Below are 19,298 nucleotides of genomic sequence, written 5' to 3'. Positions count from 1 at the left end.
CTGTGGGCGTGGCTCTGGCTGTGGGCGTGGCTCTGGCTGTGGGCGTGTCCTGCCGAGCGCGCGCGCGCGGCCCCGCGGTCTCGTCACTTCCCGCGCGGACGGCGCTGTCGCCGGGGTCGGTCGTGTCCGGTTCGGGCGGCGGCGGGAACGGTGGGACGGGACGATGAGCGACAGCGGGGAGCAAAACTACGGCGAGCGGGTAATACACGGAGCCCGAGCGCGCTGCGCGGCCGGGCCCCCTTTCCCTCCCCTCTTCACACACCCCCATCTCCTTCGGGGGGCGCCGGCGCCCCCGCGTTCCCCCGTGTCCCCCCGTGTTCCCCCTGTGTACCCTTATGTCCCCTTTCGCGGGTGGCGGAGCCTCCGCGGGAGCGGAGAGGAGGGTGAGGCGGCGCGGCGGGGGCAATGGCGGAGGGGCCGCTCCCCGCGTGAGGTGCCCGGCGCCATCTTGGGCCGGGACCGCGCGCGCCCGGGAGGGACAAAATGGCGGCCCCGAGCCCTCAGGGGCCCCTCGTCCTCCATCCCACCCCTGCGGAAGGGGAATCCTGTTATTATCCTCTCTCCAGAGCCGCCTTGCAATCCACTCTTGAGTTGCTCTCTAATTTAGACTGCTGTTCACTGCCTCTCGCCTGTAACAATAAGTGCTCCTCGGGCCTGGCGTCCGGGTGGCTCGGGCTCTCCTCTAATTTAAACTTGATAGTTGGAGGCAACCCCTTCGCTTTGTGAAACCTGCAGCAGATACCTCTCAAGACTCGTAGTTTCGGCAAAATCTCACTGTCCGGATGGGCATTTTATTAATGCTGAAATAGATGACTTGCTAAGCTTCACGTTTGTGATGCACATGTGCAGTTGCTTTTTATTTAGTGGATCAACCTTGTTTGCCTTTGATGCCTTTAATTAGGGTCAGTACTGTGTTTTGGGGTTTTTTTTCAGTATAATTCAAGTATCTTGCAGCAGCATCGGAGGGAGCTGTGGAGGTGATAAATTCCTAAGTTTTGAACTGGAGGGGGCGAGAAATAAGAGAACGTAGTAATTCTGAGCAATGTCTTTCTTAGAATACAATTTTATCTTATTAATCCTCTAGAAGAGGCCGTAGTAATTGGTGTTTCTACTTCAAGGTAGGTGAGATTAGAAAAATTTGGTCTCCAAGGGACTAAAAATGGGAATGAATGGTGAAAGACAAGGATTAAGGAATAGACTCGTGCCAGCGCCAGTGTTATCTTTTCATTGATATCTTCATTCACTCTGGCGTGTTTTTAGTGAGGGGCTATTTTTTGCTCAAGGTAGATTTTTTGTGTGTTAAGTTTTTTTAAAGTTGCTTTAATTGTTGTGCAAGTCGGACTGGAAGCCAATTTAGTCTTAGTAAAGTTTGCCAGAATTACCTGCGTTGTGTTTTCAGTCAGAAAGAGTGGAAATAATAAAGCTTTTGTAGCAAAGTCTTTTTGCGTGGAACATAATCGTGCAGGGTATTGGGGCACAGAAATTGTTGTCTGCTCCTTTTTTATTTTTTTTAATTGAAAAAATGTATGAAAGCATTTATAGGCAGTCTTTGCCAGTGCCTAAAATGAGTTATGTCTGAACTTTTGTGACTTTTAAGTAGGTAAGTTTGTAATGGACTTGTAAAGCTGAAATGATAGAGCTACACACCTGCTATTCCAGACTGGAGCAGGGATTGGTTTTCTTTCTGCTCTTGCCAGCGTTATTTATGAGGGTTTTTTTTGCTTACTTATGGCTTATGTTTTACAGAGTCAATGGCTTTTCTGCTTTTCCAAGCTGGAATCTCTGCAGAGTAGAGTGTTTGGATAAATAATCTGGAGTATGACTACAACTGTCTTAAACTGTCCCAAGCGCAGGCTGCCAACAGGAATAGTGCTCCTGAAAACATGTTCCTGTTCTCTCCCTTAGTAGTGTTTGTTCTGTCGGTCAGATCTGGGAATTCAATCAGCTGGATCTTGTTTTACTCCCATTTCCAGCTGCATTGGTTTGCAGGCTTGACTTGATTGAGTCCTCATGGCAGTTTGTGGGATGAAGAAGGAATTCCAGGTGCTTTCACCAGGAATGGGACTTGGTTAAGCAGCAGCACGAATTTACACTGGCTTATGGCATTTTTAAAATGGGAGAGGGGCATAAGAAGATGAAAAAAATCCCCACTTGAATTCTCTTTTACAGCTTTATGCTCCATAATGGAATGAACTCTAGAAACTTTTTGACTGAAGAAACTATAAATTACGAAATGCTTCTAATAATTAAACACTGGAATATACTTAAGACACTGTTGTTACACTGCAATGCCATGGTTTTCCAACTTAATTTTGTTTTCATTGAAATTGTTCTCACTGAAGCACATGGGATTCAGGCATGGAGGGGTTGGAAAAAGACTAGTTAAAGGCTAAATTAATTAATCCTATCCTGTGAATTAGTTAATTATGACAGCAGTGGCTTGTTATGTGGTCAGAAGCTGTTCAGTACCTGAGTCGGGGGGGGGGTTTGTTTGGGTTTGTTTTTTTTTTTTTATGTATATATGCTCAATTTACAGATTGCTTACAAGGTATTTAATACCTGTATTTTCAAAAAGGAGTGATTTTTGTTACTAAATTGTGGGAGAAGGAGGTCTGAGGAAGCAGTTTGGGATTAGGGACAAGTTGATCACTCAGTGCCACCAAAGGGAAAGGGATGGACCGTTCCCTGTGTTCCTCCCTCACCAGCTGGCACTTGATGGGACCTCTTGGGGAGCTATGCCCAAACCTGTCAGAAAATAATTTAGATTTTGCTGGTGGATTAATTTCCTGCCATCTTGGGGCACTGGAAGAGCCCACAGGGTCAGTGGCAGAGGTGGTGGGAGGAAGCTGTGGCCTGATTTTTCAAAACACACTGTGTTCTTTCTGTGTGGAGTTTGGGAACCTGTAGAAAGGGATGGTTCTGCTCTCCCTCAGAGTGAATCCCCAGCTCCCCCAGCAGTGATCTCGTGTCCCTCAGGGAAAGAGAGGCAACTGTTCCCAAATGGAGAGGTTGGGGAATGTGGAGTCAGCACAGTGACACCTTGAATAAAGGGGCTGCAGATCTGATAATGTCCTGTGAGGCTGCACCTTTCCTTAGGAAAACAAGTGGAAATACAGAAGTTCATAGGAGTTTATGATTATAAAACCTTAATACTTTTATTTCTCCGTATCTTACGTTACTGGCTGAAATTTGTAACTTCCGTTCCTGTGAGGAAAAACGTTTGGATCTCAGAAGTGCAAAGAACGGTGGCCATCACCTGCTTTTCAGCTGCTTCTGTCCATGGAAACCTTTCCTACCTACTGCCCCCCAAATAATCCTGCTTTGGGACATTCCCTGCTCAGAGTACATAGCTGTAGCACTCTTTGTGAATGTGCTTAGAGCTGTTAAAATCATCCCTGCAGTATTACACTTTGTCTGAACGTGCTCAAGGTCTGGAAAGAACCATTTGGAATCCACAAGCCTGGACTTCAGGGCTTCCACGGGAATTCCAGAAGCACCCAATGGAGGGGAAGAGCTGTTGTTAAAGACCAAGGGATCTGGGGATGGGGGTTAAATTCACATTGTCCAAACCTAACGTTAGGGGGAAAAAATGGTTATTGTTTAGTGAATACCAGTCTGGATCTGCTGACCAGCAGTGCTGGAATATAGGCAAGGTAAAGAAGGTTGTTTCTTACTCCTTCCCCATGTCATGCCAGGAGCACACTTTGACATTTTTAAATCACTTAAAATTTACAGAGTGGAAGAGCAAAGAGTAGGAAAAGAAAATGTAAAGAACAACGAAACCAGATGGGAGAAATGAGCTGTGGGAGTGACTGGTGTGAACCCTCAAGGGTGTAAATTAAATTTGCAGTGCTGCAGGCCCCTGGTTCTTGGAACTTTGGATAGGGAGGATTTCCTGGGGCTTGGGGTGGAAAAGGGGCAACTTGGTAATTTTGGGGGGGTTATCACCAGTCCTGGTGATACCCAGAGCAGGTGAGGTGCCCTGAATTCCTCTAAGGTTGGAATAAAGAAGTGCCATCATCCTGTAAAGTTTGGTGGGTTGAAGGATGATCTGGAAAAGAAAGTGGATGTTTAAAGACTGGGAAATGTGAAGTGCAGAGGAGTTGAATGAAAATAGGCCAGCTGTTTAATTGTTTTGATTTAGGTAGATAGTTGTCTTAAGGACTTTCTCTTCCCAAATTTCTGCTCAGTTCCTCAAGTGTCCAGATTCCACATCAACCTTAACATAATACAGCAAAGATTGCCCGAAGAATGTACCAAATATATGAAGACTTATGTGTTCTCTACTCATTTCTTCAAAGCTTTTTGACTTCTAAAACTCTGAAAAGGGTTTGGGGTCTGTTTGTGGGCAAAATCCTCCCAGCTGCTTCCCTCCAATCCTGCATTTCTCCTTTTCTTTCTGGTCTCAGACCACCTGTATTTGGACACAGCTCCTTCTGTTTAGCCCAGATTATCTTTCGTGAATTGAAGTATATTTCCTGAAGTGAAGAACAGCCTTAGTTTGGGTTTTAGTCCTTCTTCAATCTTGCTTTGTCTAACTTTGTTAAAGAGCTAAGACTTCTTATGGCAAAATTAATATATTAACTCAAAACTCATCTCTGTGGAGTGTTTCCTTTGGAAGGTAGTAATGGGTTTAGGTTAAATTAGTTAATTGTAACTTAAATTGCTCCTTAATATTCCCCCTGCCCTTTGCAGTGTTAGTACATGGGGGAGCTGTAATTTAGAACAAGACTTTAAACATTTGTATTAAGAATATGGCCTTGATCAACTTTGTGCTGTTTCTGTTGCTCTTGGAACGAATTGCAAACCTGCTTTATCCTATAAGTCGTGTTCCTTTCCCCTGTACGGTAGGGAATTGTAAACAGGTAAAATTCAGTTGAAGTTGAATGGATGTGGTTGAAGCATGATTAAATTTCGGGTTAGCAAATTAATTTCTGAATGCTTAGTGGATTCCCATTAAGTTGGTGTTCAGAGATGTTACAAAGATAAACCAGGGGATTTTTGAGAGAAATCTGGTACCCAGTGTCATTAGTGAGCTTTCTTCATCAGAATTTACACTAAATTTAGGATTGTTTTTAGAAAGAAGGATAATTCTGCTGAATTTAAATTTTTCTCTAGTATCTTGAAGTTAAGAATACTTTCTAGTGTGTTCAGGTGTTTAAGGTATATGACTAAAGCCAAGCATTATACTGACTTAAAAATAAAAATACATAAGTTGAAACTGCTAATTAGGTCATGTCACTGCCAGAGAAGATTGCCAGTAATTAACAGAGCAGGTGGGGTGTTACTCCAGAGCAGTTTGGAGTGTGGGGCCCACAAGTGCAGTTCTGGTCGGTGGGAAATTCAGATTTCTGTAGAAGCACAAAGCCTGCACATGTAATCCCACTTGTGCAGGCAGCTGGGGGTGTGTGTTAAACCTTCACACCAGGGCTGCCAAACTGCAGGAGGGGCCCAAAATTCAGATAATTGTAGTTCATGGAAGGACCAACCACACTGTGCTTTCTGCATTCAAAAGCACATCCATCAGTGACCGCAGCAAGACCTCACTGGAGTCACTCCTTGTTGATTTTGTCTCAGTGTGTGGCTGATAGTGCAAATTATTTTGAGTTTCCTGATGCTGCAATTCCTTAGTAGGTACTCAGTTGATCCAGTTGCACTTGCTATTAAATACAGGCATAAATAGCAAATCCAGCTACTTAGGGCTAAGTTAAACTGAGTTGACTGAACCTGTTGATAAAATTGTAGGGCTTTGGTAGATTCAATTCTTGAACTGCATTTATAGTAAAAGTCCACAACACTTTTTTTTTTCTAGTTTCAGTTTTGGCACTAGATTTTATCCTGGAGTTCTTAAATATTCTTCATCCTGTTCTTTTTCTATTAAGGTTAATGTTGAAGAAGGAAAATGCGGAAGTCGCCATTTGACAAGTTTTATAAATGAGAATTATTTGAAGCTCAGGAATAAGTGAAGCTGAAATTTGAAAAAAAAGAAAGTGAATGCATGCTAATTATCAGACCAGAAGTCCCACTTGTAGAATATTGAGCAATTTGTGTGAAGTGGGGAAGATGAAAGAAGTCAGAATTTGAAACGGAAGAATGAAGAAAAGGAATAAAAATGAAGTTAAGATAAGAAGTAATCTGGAATCTGAAAGCACTACGCTAAGTAATTACTAGTCTGTTTATGTGTCCCTGTATATTTTGCTAAACATGCATGCATTATCTGTTTAATAGCAAAAGTACATGCAGGGTAAAGAAGTGTCTACCAGGGAAAAAAAAAAACTCCTTAAAAATCTAGGCAGTGCTAATGCCGACTGCCCGGACACATAGCTATGAGTATTTACCATTTATTTCACTGGAGCTTGTTTACAGCCCGTAGGTGAACAAGGAATTGTGTACAAATTAGGCTTTCAATATCTGCGTGCAGGAATCCCGTTCTGCTTCCAGAAGCGGAAGTGCTCATGGGTCTGGCAAGTCGGGGAGGCACACCCCTGCAAGATCTCGCTCTAAGGAGGATTCCAGGCGCTCCAGGTCAAAATCTAGATCCAGGTCTGAATCCAGGTGAGTTTGCTTCTTTTACCTCTTCCTCCTCCTCACAAGTCAGATGATTGTCAGAGGTGGCCCAGCTTAGCCAGTTCTGTTTCCAGAGTTAGTGGATCTTCTGTGGACATGGAATACAAAGGGGTGTGTGTGGTTTCAGGATTGGGAAAGCCAAATTATATAAATTTAGATAATTTTGCTGCTTCTTCCAACAATTAAGTCAGCAGTGTAGGCTTGTATCCTTGCTGATACACTTAGGAAGAGCCTGCCTTTTTATCTCTTGGAATGTTGACTTGTCTCTGAGCATGGAGTACTAGGAACTCTAGGTCTTAGTTTTTCTGTGCATTAACAGAGTTTGGTGCATGAGCGCATTTCCCATTTTAAGTCACGTTTGTGTATTATGTTTCCTCACTGGAAGCAGTGATGTTCCTGGAGTAGTGGAAAGAAGCAGTAGAGATAAATGTGACTTTCACAGTCTGACATTTTATATACATTGATTTAACTTGAAAATTAACAGGGTAGGAAGCTTTGAATATTAGACTGCTCTGCAAGCTCTCCAGAAAAGTTGGGGAGAACTTGCTTATTGTATTTATGTGGCAGCACAAACCTCCGCATGCCTTTTGCACTGTGTTACCTCTCCTGATACTCACCTGCCAATCAAGCTGTGTGCAGGGTCAGAATTCATCTAAAGAGAGTAGATAGTTGACTCCTGACTACAGAAATTAATGTTTTGATCATTTCTTTACTCATTTGTAGGCATTCAGGCTGAAAAAAGTAAAGTTTCAGCAGTGGGGTTGCCAGGTGAGCTGTTCACAACACACTTTTGATGTGAACAAGCAGTGAATTGCCGAAGCCTGGGGGGCAGGCTGGAGGAAGATACTGTGCTGTCAGCAATCAAAACCACTTTTCAAATAGTGTGTTAAATCTTGCAAAATCCAAGTGAAAGGCTTTTGTGGAAGGGAAGGTAGTTGGGAAGCTTTGACAGCAGGAGAATGGGGTTTTTTGTTTAATTCAGGCGCAGTCCCAAGTGTCATATCATGCACCTGGCAGTCCCTGTGGTGTAAGAAGAAACGTGTCAAATGAATAAATACTTGTTAGAGTAGCACAGTCAGAGTGTGGAATTGGAGTGACCTGTGCAAGTGCCAGCAGCCAGAGATGGTGGGGCAGCTCAGGAAAGGTCCAGTCCCAGATCCTGCTCAGGGCACTCAGCTCTGGGCTCAGACCTTGCTGTCAGGGCTGTATCCAGTTGGGGTTTGAAAACCTCAGGGGAAGGAGGCTGCAAACCACATCTGGGGAACCTTTTAATATTGAAACAACAAAGTCAGGACACCCTCCCAGCATATCCTTCTGCCCCTTAATCCGTATGACTCCAGGGATTCCATACTCTTTAAAGCACCATGTTTCCCACTTGCAGAATAACCACAATACTGAGTAAAAATGCAGTCACAGAATGTGTACAATTCTGAAGAAGCAAATACAGTATGTGGAATTTATGAGAGACCTGGCAAATCTTACTTTTGCAATAAACTGTCTTTAAATAGTACCCTGGCAACTGACTTTCTACTTTTAGATGACTAAAAAGTAGAAGTTTATAACTACCACGACTTCCTGAGCATTTAACAGCTGTCTAGAAGATGCCTATGGCTGGAAATAATGGAATTACATCCCAGAGTTAGTGTTGATTATTAGATTTGGACAGAATTGTGTCAAGGCACATATTTAGAAACAACATACTTTAATCTCTGTGCAGTGCTGTCACACATCGGGATGTGGTCACGGGCAGATCACTTGACTCTGGCTTTCCCCAGAGAAATAACCCTGTGATAACTTCTATATTTCTTGGTAGTTTCTGTTGCAAATGTATTTTTGAGTTACCAGCTTTATAAATTAAACTTTGATTTGGGAACCAACCTGTGTCCTGGTGTTTTTATCAGTTGGGGTGTGGATATACTTGATTTTAAAATCTACTTTTACTGAAGTTTGTAGCTCCTATCTTTGGCTGATACCATTCTGGTACCTGAAATGTCAGTTCTGTGTTTGCCGTAATTATTTTTTTTCCTGTATCAGTGGCTGAAATGTGGCTGTGTGCATGTGTAGAGCTTCTTTTTTTATTGATATTATAATTTCTGTCCTTTTTTTACTGCTTTCCCAGCTTCAGGGAAGTTATCTTTTTGTTGTTGTTGTTGTTGTTGCCAAAAATAATGTTTTCTTTATAAATACATAGTAAGAAGTGCTGTAATGGGAATTAATTTCTCCTGGACATGAATATGCATTTTAAGTTGAGCTGCTCTGGCTCACTCCTGATGAGCTTGAAGGTGTTTTTTGAGGAGATAGATTGTACAGTTTGGCTGTCTGGTAACACTTGGTGAGAAATCCTGGAAGAAGCTGTTAAATGCTCAGGAGTAAAAGCAGTTAAGGTTCACAGCTTCCTTCATGCCAGTGTGGTGGTGCTGCTGTGGAATTAGAGGAAAGGGACATTTAAGACACAAGAGCCTGAAAATGAGCAATTTCTGACTCAGATCCATTGACTGTTACCCTGTTTATTGCTCTTCTTAGCCTTGCAGGGGTTTTTCTTTGGAGTGGTGTGAAATGCAGGTTATTCAGTGCAGACCAAGGTCAGGTGTAGCCAGTGCCCAGCTTCTCCGCTAGGATTGGCTGTCATGGGAAGCCTGAGGCTTTGGGAGAAGGAATTGAAGAGTTTCAGACCCTCGTGTCCACAGAGCTCATGATGTAAGAAAAAATTTGGGGGGAAAAAGGATTAGTGAGCAGTTGCACCTTTGCATAAATGCACTTAAGAGTGTGAACATGCAAATATTCATGAACAAGCAGTGCTAAATAACTGCTGAAATACCAGCAGGTAAATGAGCCAGCTCAGGCTTGATTTCTTCAGATTGTGTTCAGCTCTGTTTTGGGGGCGTTTGCCAGACTTTAAAGAGTGCATTTGTTTTTCAGTGTCACCCAAGGCAGCACTAAGAGAGTGCCCCCTCAGTGGTGCATGCTTTGTGTTAAGGCATATTTACTGTTCCCCTTGTCTGATAGAAGTGAAAAGAAAGCCCCCCCACTTGTTTTTACCTAAACACTGAATATTCTAAGCACTAGTGTGTCACACCAAGGTAGCTTTGTTGAAGGAAGAGCTCACTGTGATCAAGAGGAAGTTCCTGGGCTGCAGCAGGAATGCCCTGAGAGCATCTGCAGTAATCTGATAGTAAAGATTTAGCACGCAGTCCTTGAGAGTAGTGAGTAAATGGATTGTAGCTGAGGTATGTGGTACTGCAGGATTTTGGAAAACAATTACTTGAGCTTTTTGTGACTATCTGATGGATTTTTGAAATGGTAAACACCCAAACAAGCCCAGCGCTGTACTTTCTCCTCTTTCGCTCAGGTCTAGATCGAGGAGGAGTTCCCGCAGACACTACACCAGGTCCCGCTCCCGGTCCCGCTCCCACAGGAGATCCAGAAGTAGGTCGTACAGTCGGGACTACAGGCGACGGCACAGTCACAGCCATTCCCCCATGTCTACTCGGAGACGTCACATTGGAAACAGGGTACGTGTGTGAGGGATGAGTCACGGTCCTGGATGCATCCTGGAATCAGTCTCTGTTTTGTGAGAAACACAAAGGGGTTTTGTGAAAGGCTTATGTTCTGTAGGTTGAATTTATTACTATCTATTAGTGCGTGACCCAAATCTCAGCCCCATCTTTGTTGTTGTTCATCTTGAAGCTCTGACAGTCACAACTTGAGAAATACCTTGCACTGCGAATAAACCCAATTTCATTCTAACATCTGCCCGTGTCCCTTCCTTTAGGCAAATCCTGACCCAAACTGTTGTCTAGGAGTGTTTGGGCTGAGCCTGTACACTACAGAACGAGACCTGCGAGAGGTTTTCTCCAAGTATGGGCCCATCGCCGACGTTTCCATCGTGTACGATCAGCAGTCGCGGCGTTCCCGAGGGTTCGCGTTCGTCTACTTCGAGAATGTCGAGGATGCCAAGGAAGTAGGTTGGGGTGCACAGTGTGTGCCATGTTTGCTGGGCTCTGAGATCCTGGGGTGTATGTTTCGTCACAGGGTACGGCCAGGGGAAACTGACAGCCTGAAAAATACTTGGAATCTCATAATCATGGAATTTGGGCTTAGAAGTGCTGCAGAATGAATGGGGAATTGTGTAGTCACCCAGCAGAGAATCCTACACTCACGCCAGTCCTTGTAGAGCTGCCCTTTATGGGCTGGAACAAGGCTTATATTCTGCATAAACTCCACTCCTGAAAGTCCAGTCTTTTTCACATCTGGCATGAAGGCTTCCCCATTGGGTTGGAGCTTGGGGTGTAGGTCCTGCTACTTGGCAGACAAAAACCCCCAAAACACAACTGTTCTGGGTTTTTTACTTTTTATTTATGGCTCTGATGTTATATTCAAGGTTATGGTAGCTTGAAGGATGTATTTGAATACCTTAGTGGTGTTCTTATAACTTGTAAATGCTTTATGTTCTGTGGTGGAGTAGTTATATCTCCCTCCATCAGCATATTCAAAGGTTGCTCTTAATCATGTCAGAGCTGGAAAAATTGCTCAGTGATGTTCCTTCCAGGATTTTAGTGCCACAGAAGTCACGTTTTTCAGTGGTTACTGGCACTTAAGTCCAGCTGGCGTAGAGTATCTTAAAAATTAGATTCGCTGCCTCCAAACTGAGCCATTTTAGGACATTTTAACGCTTAAAGCAGTGGTTAGAAGTTCGTGTTGTTGCTTAAGTTCATAGCTACAGCTAATGCTCTTCTATCACTCCTTAGGCAAAGGAACGTGCCAATGGAATGGAGTTGGATGGAAGAAGGATTCGGGTAGACTTTTCCATAACAAAAAGACCTCACACACCTACCCCTGGAATCTATATGGGACGACCCACTTAGTAAGTTTTATCTGTGGTTTTGGTTGTGTTTTCCCCTCCCCAAACCAGTACAGAATAGGATTCACTGTTCTGTAAAAACTCCTGTGTCCCCTCTGAGAGACCTGATTTTGGGTGGTTTTCCTGGTTTCTTGGGCTTTTGCATTAATGCACAAGTTGTGTTTCCTTGTTTATGGCTGCTGTGCTGGACACTGAAAACACTACCCGTGAGCATCAGTAGTAATGCATACGTCACCAAGAAGATACTTTGACAATTTATAAATTAGTTTAAGTAATTTTCCTATGTACCTTCAAATATTCATGTCCTTTGCAAGCTCAGGTTTTCAAGAATGAATGAACAAACACTGGTGTGTGGCTCAGTTAATATTTGGGATTAGCAGTTTACTGTGTTCACACACTACACTTCTGACTCCCAGTTACCAGTGTGTAAATTGTTTTCCCAAGTCATTCCCCAGTTCATTTCCCAAGACTTTTAAGCTTACTGGTGGTTATGGTGATGTTGTGTTTTTTAATCAGAAAGTTGATTGAAGGGGGAAGCATTTTCAGAGCTAAAAGTGAATGAAGACTTGTCTCAGAAGGGAATTCCTCATGTGCCTGTAATACCAAAAGGTTGAGGTTTATAGAGGTTGAGGAAAATAACTGAGAGTTCAAGCATTTAAAAAGCAATTATTTAAGTATTTCTGTTCACACCTGAACTGGTGGGAAAACAGGAGTGCTCAGTCATCCAGCTGTGAGGATGGGAAGTAATAGTATAACCCAGCTTAAATAGTGTGAATTTAACAGACTGCAGACAAAGTTAATGTTTTGTATCTTAGCAAGTGCAATTCTCTTCACTCCTTGCAGCGGCAGCTCACGGCGACGAGATTACTATGACAGAGGGTATGACAGAGGCTACGATGACCGTGACTATTACAGCAGGTCATACAGGTGAGCATCTTTGGAATATTTGATTGCTTTTTAAACTCTGCTCTCTCACCTACCTGTGCAAGTTCATCCTACATAACTATTCCAGAATATTGTTGCACTCGCTGTCATTCTGGAATCTTCCTGTGAAACGTTCACCAAAACGACTGCTCAGTACAAATCAAATTGGTTGGATTGGTTTAACCTGTGACCTGTCTTAGTCCAAAATGTTTTCTGAATCTGCACTAAGTTTTGAAAAACAAAGTGTTCTTTGTATTCTCATTTTAGAATCTTCGGTTGGTTCATCCTTGAGTACTGAAATGGTGCAGATTAATATTTGAGTTGGTATGTTTTGTGCACAGTGTAGTAGACAAAAAGTGGGACATTTCAGTGGTCCCCAGTATCTCCTGCTGATAATTATGGCACCTCAAATGTTGCCAAAAATAAGGAATTGGGGATTGGAGCATGACCTGTTCGTATTGGACATCTGTTTCAAAAGGCTTTTTTAACACCCCCTGTCAGGTTGGTTGTGTGTGTAAACACGGTTGGGGGTGCAGTTGGTTTTGGTGATAGAGAAATTTGTTTCCTGCATTTTCCAGCAAATCCTTGTCCCCTGCAAAATCCTCACAACTTCTGGGACACTGTTAATTTGAACACAAAGATAAGAGTTGATTTTTTTTCTGTCTTCACTACCAAACGTTCCTGCAATTGCAGAATTCTGTGTTAAAGTTATGGGCCCAAGTCTTCAGTGCTTAAGTGATGCCTTTTCATTCTGACAGGGGTTTGTGGATTGGGTGATTGGGTCAGGAGAGAGCCTGTGAGAGTGACCTGCTCTAGTGGGAGGTGTCCCTGCCTGTGGCAGGGGTGCCCCTGGCTGGTGTTTAAGGTCCCTTCCAACCCAAACCGTTCTGGGATTCTGTGAATAATTATGGAGCCACAAATGACTTGTGTGTGGCTACTTGAAAAATGTCATGGTCTGCTCCTTTCCCCTCCTGCAGACACTGGTTGGTTGAGGGAGAGGGAAGTGTTGGTATGTTGTGAGTGCTTCCCTGAGGAAGGAAAAGTTGGAATTGTTCAAGATGCAGTGGAGCATTGCATACTCCACCCTAAAAATTCCATTGGTAACAATTCCTTTGCATTCCCAGCCCTCTGTGAAAATAAAGCCTTAAGGGAAATGCAGTGTCAGATGGGAATTGTCCTGGTAAAACTTCAATTTCTCCTTGTTGCTGTGGGAGGCTTAATTTTGCCTGAAAAAGTGTCTGTAAATGAAGGAATAACCTCTAAAAAAAGCAGTCCCCCAAAAACAACTGCAGAAGACTTTAAACTTGATTTAGTCTCCTGGTAAAGCTTTGCTGATCTGAATCTGAGGATTCAGTCCAACCAGTCAATATTAATGCTGTAAGATGTTGTTTCTGTTCTCTGTAAGAAGTTACATCACAGTTCTTGTTTAAATGAGACTCTAAAGTGTTAAAATGTCAGGGTTGGGAGGGTTTTCCCTGCTTCCACCTTGGAATCAATATTTTTCCTCATGACAGTGAGTTGATTTTGCTACTTGAAAATATTAAGTCAGAAGGTTCTCCTTGAGTAGATAAGTGTTTAAAAATCAATATTAAATGAAGTAATTCAGCATCATCCAGTGTAGGAACTAATGTTGTCTTTTCTTCCCATCATTTTCTTACTCTGATGATGGGGTTTTTTTGTACAGTGAACTTTTTGTTTATTTTTTAAATTCCTAAAAGTCGCTCTGCTTTTGTTTTGTTTTCACAGAGGAGGAGGTGGTGGCGGCGGAGGAGGCTGGAGAGCTGTTCAGGACAGGGATCAGTTTTACAGGTGTGTACTCAGTTGGTGGAACAAGGCAAGGGAACACAAAACTTGGGGGTGCCTGGATTGGAGGGCTTTGGGGGTACCTGGCTGTAGCACTGACTGCAAGTCAAGGGAATCTTCACCTTGGACAAATAATTCAGTTTAAAAGTGAAGGTGGATTTGGTTTACCCTGCTTGTGTGGGATGCTCCTGGCTTCAGACTAAATTCACATGAGAGCAGATTGTGAGTGCAAGAGCTTGTATTAGTCAAAAATAATACTGGTAACAAAACCTGGTAACAAAAAAGAGAATTCAGATCTTTGCTTTGTTACCCTGTAGAAATGTTGATCAGGTCTTCCATGCTTGTTCACTTTCCCAAGTGCATTCCTGAGAGCAGGATGGGGTTAGAGGGAGCCACATAAAGCTGCTGCCACTCACCTGTGCAGGTTTTAACAAAGGGATTGTTTGTGTCACCCCTGTCACAGGAGGAGGTCACCATCGCCATACTACAGCCGAGGGGGCTACAGATCCCGGTCCAGATCCCGATCCTACTCACCTCGTAAGTAGTCGTGGACTTACAGAATGGTTTGGGTTGGGAGGGACCTTAAAGCTCATCCCATTCCACCCTGTGCCCTGGGCAGGGACACCTTCCATAGACCAGCTTGCTCCAAGCCCCATCCAACCTGGCCTTAACTGGGCCTGCCCCAATCACAGAGTTCACCTCTCCAAAGTAAGTTCCCCATTCCCTGAACTTCTTTTGAGCTTCTTTGTCCACTAAGATTGACTTTGGTGTGGATATTTTATTGAGCCACAGTTCCTTCAATGCTTCATTGAACAACTGGCAGCCTTGAGGACAGAGCAGATACTTAGTTTGGAAAAAACAAGTGATGTAACAGCCCTTGTTTTGAGTCTGAGATCCTGTCTCTTCCTCCAGAACTCTATTAACAAAGGAGTTTGGGAGTTTGGTTACCTCTAGGACATCAGGCTCAGATTTGGTGCAGGTTTGAAGATAGGCAGTGGGTTTAGTCAGGAATCTCTCAATCCTTGAAGTCTGACTGTTGGGTTTTTGTCTTTCAGGTCGCTATTAAAGCATGACACATAGAGGAATTTCTATCTACAGCCTTTGAGTTGAAATTGCAAGTTTGTGGACAATATTTTTTTATTGTCTCTTCTGTTTAACCAAGTGACAGTGCCTAGTGAATTAGGTGACTTTTACACCTTTTATGAAGACAACTTCTGTGGTGTTCAATGCTGTTTCATTCTGCATATTTGTGTAGTTTGGTGCTTTGTTTCCAGTTGTGTTTTGAAAGGAGTATGTTTTGCATGTATTTTTTTAGTCTCCATTTTGACTCCTGAAAGGTTTCTATTGTAAAGACAAAAACTGTTCAGTTAGTTTTTTCTACTGATTCCAAGTTATTCCCAAGATCCAAACCTGTGTAAAATGCTTTCCGAAAGTGAGAAAATAAAATAAAAAGAAGTTTGTTTTTTTCTTTTCCTACTTTTTTTGCCAAGAAAACAAAAACACTGAAGTAATCCCAGGGCAAGTGCTGTCCATTCCTTCCAGGAAGAACCAGTCTTTGGGTGTCCCACAAGTAAATTGCACTTGAGGTGCTTCTTAAGTCCATTTCTCACTTGTGAAGTCAGCACTGAATCCCTCATTTGGGTGTTCAGCTGTTGCCTCTTGTATTTAAAAGATTTTGGGCCAACGCTTCATGGTGTATCTGTCATACCACGTAGTGAATTTGTGCTCTTGGATCCGTGAGCCAGTTATTTTTTAATCTTGTGTTGGAGGAGCTTTCCACATTGGTTTGTGGTGAGAATGTGGGGTTTTGTGGAAATAATGGAAATTTCTAGACTCAAAACTGATGATTTCTGTGGATGTAGGGAACAAAGTTTGAGGAATGGTGTCGTCATGCAAAGGAAGGGACTGAGGGAACAGGGCTTCAGCTTTCTGGAGAGGAGGTGCCCAACAGCAGCACAGCAGGTGTCTCAGGGATTTACAAATTATCCAGGTGTTTGTTAAAACTTCCCTGTTTCTACTGTCCAGAGTGGTCAACAGGACCATGGCAGTAATTATTTTTAATTGTCTGAGCAGTAACAGCCCATTCAGGGCTGAGTTGGTTGCTCGTGGTGACACATTTTTTGGAATGTGTCACATGGCTCCTGTGCTGAGAGTGTCCCAAATCCCTGTGCCAGGTCCATGCTCAGTGTGAGCATTGGAGGCCATGGTGCATCACGGAATCATTTCATTTGGGAAAGCCCTCTAAGATGGAGTCCAAGCATTCCCCAGCACTGCCAAGGCCACCACTGACCCGTGTCCCCAAGAGCCACATTCACAGGGCTTTTAAATCCCTGCAGGAATGGGGACTCCACCACCTCCCTCAGCAGCTCCTTCCAATGCCTGACCCCCCCTGTCCCTGAAGAAATCCTTCCTGATGTCCCACCTGAGCCTCCCCTGACCCAGCCTGAGGCCGTTCCTTCTCCTCCTGTCCCTGTTCCCTGCGAGCAGAGCCCGACCCCCCCCGGCTGCCCCCTCCTGTCAGGGACTTGTGCAGAGCCACAAGGTCCCCCCTGAGCCTCCTTTGCTCCAGCCTGAGCCCCTTTCCCAGCTCCCTCAGCCGCTCCTGGGGCTCCAGCCCCTTCCCCAGCTCCATTCCCTTCCCTGGATGTGCTCCAGCCCCTCAATGTCATTGTGAGGACCAGGGGTGCTGGTAGGGCTCAGATGCAGGTGAAAATTCCGCCAAGGGTGCCAGAGGCAATGGGTGTTGTCCATGAGAGGCAGCTTGCTGAGGTGCACCCCACAATCCCCATTAAAGCTGCTCCTGGGGTTTGTGGAAGCAGCTGCTGGAGCTCTGCTGTGGGGAGAGCCTGTTGTCCAGCATTTCCTGCTGCTGAATCATTCCAAGGGCGCTCAGTCCAGGAACAGCCCGGGCTCTGATGCTCCCAGGGTGTAGTGTTGCCCTGTGGCACGGCTGACCGGCTGCTGTGGGCTGTGGTGTGCTGGAACCCCCGGCTGCCTGGCCTGGTGCTGGGGCAGCAGTGAGGCAGGAATTACCCATGGGAGTGGGGAGCATACCCTAACCCCCAGCATGGATCCCACTAGGGCAGTGAGGAATTCTCCACCAAAGCAGCATCTGCTGGCTGGATGTGGCAGGCTGTGCCCTTTCCTGACCCGCTTTCCCGTCAGCAGAGGACAAATAAAAACTTTGGAAGCACATGGGGGGGAAAAAGGAAACCGGGAGCTGTTTGTGCCGCTGGTCTCTCCCCACATGTGCAGGTGCAATTTCCTCTGGGGCAGTTTGGGTCTCTCTCTGTATAGGAGATGCTCCTGTCCCTGCAGCATCTCCTGGGTTTCCCTGGGCACGAGGAGGGGCCCTAGAGGGATTGTGGAGCTCGGAGCTGCACAGTATCGGGGCAGTATCAGTTCAGTACATCCAGGCACCCCTTGCACAGTAGCTCTCTGCTCTTCATGGAATTCCATGAGCTGCTTTGGAGCGGGGAGAAGCTGATCCTTTCAATTTCCTGCTTGGACCCTCCTTAGTGCCCATCTCTGGCAGCTGCCCTTTGCTCCACACTTTGTTCCCAGAGATCCATAGCATTGACGTCACCTTGGGAGAGTCAGCAAAACTTGGAGCCTGTTGGGAAGGAGCTACTGGTGCCTGTCCACCGTTCCCATCGTTAATGTCTCGCTCGTGCTCGGCCCCAGTGCAGGTGTAATTAACACAGGCACTAATTTAATTATCCAGCCATGCCAGTGCCTCCACCTTGGCATTTCCAACTGTTACAGGCTTGGAAGCTTCCGAAACCTAATTTTCACTCATGTCGCAGCAAAGGGTGAGCAAAACGATTGAAACCAAATGGTGAATTATTTTCTCAGCTCTGCTCTTCCTGAGGGGTAATCCCACCTCCCAAGGTGGGCTGCTTCCATGCCAGCTCTTCCCTCACCTCCTTAGTAGCTGCACCATTCTCTCTCTGGGAGGTTTCTAAAAGCCACAACCCACATTTCAGACGGTTCATCACCACCATATGAGGGACATTTGGGATCTGCCCAGCCTGGAGCTGCCTCGTGCCTTGCTCAGAGTGGTGAGGGGCAGGTGGGATCTGCTCCAGCAGCATGTCCCAATCCCACTCTGCTGCATCGTGGCACAGAGTCACCTCTGCCACACGCTCGGGAGAACAAAGGAGAACAGACAGAGTCCTTTCGTGAAGGAAATGGGTTCATTTTTAGGACAGGGTTTGTTTTGGCACTGCCTCCCCTGTGCAGTCTCTGCACCCAGAGGTGGGTCCCCATGGAGCAAGGAGCAGCTGTGTTCCCACCTTGTTCCCAATCCCGACAGTGCAGGGGTGGGATGAAGCTCTGCTGAGATTCTCTGCATGGTGAATAGTGAAAAATATCCTTAAGGATTCAGGGAAAACTTGCAGGGCAGAGAGGTGAGGCAGGTTCCTCCTTTTCCCACTGGATTACTGCAACTTCCTGGGGTAACTTCTGGAGCCTCCACACCCACGCTGGCTCAAGGCAGGATCCTCCCTCCCCCTGCTGTCCCTTCTCTGTCCTGTTCCCGACACCCTCTGGGGATGTGGGATCCAAGGAGAGATCCCAACACAGGTGCTCCAGCCTGCTCCATTAGCAGGAGCCCAAACAGTGCCCTGAGTGCAAGTCCCAGTAACACCAGTCTGCCAGAACAGGGCGATGAAACCTCGTGGATCCCAACTGCCTGCTCCAAGACAGGCTTACCAAAGGCTCGGGACAAAATGGAGCTGTGGGCCAGGCTGTTTGTCCTGAGCTTGCAGGAGACTCAGGAACCTCCCCCAGGCCGGCACCAACGTGGATTTGGTAGTCCCAGATGTCTGCCCAACCTCCTCCCAAAACCTCCAGCTGAGGAGCAGCATCTCCTCCTCTATCCAATCAACCAAACACTCCGTTTTTTTCCTAGTTTGTCCTGTTTTTTCAAGGCAGCCCTTCCCACACAGCAGGTTATCCTGTCCTTTTCCAGACTAAACAAACTCTCCTTCAACCTCTCATGGCCTTTTGCTCATTTTATCACCCCTGCTGCCGCATTCCAGACTCATTCCATGCCAGCATCTCTTTCCAGGGAGGAATGATCTTGCCTACAAGGCTGCCCTTGGAAGATGTTTTCCCTTTCCTGCTGGATCGTGCACCAGTT

At 45.1% G+C, this 19,298-nt stretch overlaps 1 protein-coding gene across 2 annotated transcripts; it reads left to right on the top strand.

Moving 5' to 3' along the window:
* Positions 1-68: 68 nt before the first annotated feature.
* On the top strand, positions 69-15,615 carry TRA2B (transformer 2 beta homolog). Of its 2 annotated transcripts, XM_042024677.1 has the most exons (9): positions 70-199; positions 6,422-6,555; positions 9,917-10,079; positions 10,340-10,528; positions 11,316-11,431; positions 12,272-12,355; positions 14,099-14,161; positions 14,619-14,692; positions 15,211-15,615. In XM_042024677.1, exons 1-9 carry the CDS (start codon positions 164-166, stop codon positions 15,219-15,221), a joined length of 870 nt encoding a protein of 289 aa, XP_041880611.1. In that variant the 5' UTR covers positions 70-163; the 3' UTR covers positions 15,222-15,615. The 2 variants fall into 2 exon arrangements, with proteins under 2 accessions (XP_041880613.1, XP_041880611.1); XM_042024679.1 differs by lacking the exon at positions 15,211-15,615 and having other exon boundaries at positions 69-199; positions 14,619-14,700.
* Positions 15,616-19,298: the final 3,683 nt, after the last annotated feature.

Source organism: Corvus kubaryi, unplaced genomic scaffold, assembly GCF_017639235.1.
Source record: "Corvus kubaryi isolate FWS band 111438036 unplaced genomic scaffold, C.kubaryi_AGA036_p1.0 37264, whole genome shotgun sequence".
Lineage (NCBI taxonomy): Eukaryota > Metazoa > Chordata > Aves > Passeriformes > Corvidae > Corvus > Corvus kubaryi.
Note: the sequence above shows the minus strand (reverse complement) of the source record. Positions and strands in the feature narration are given on the sequence as shown.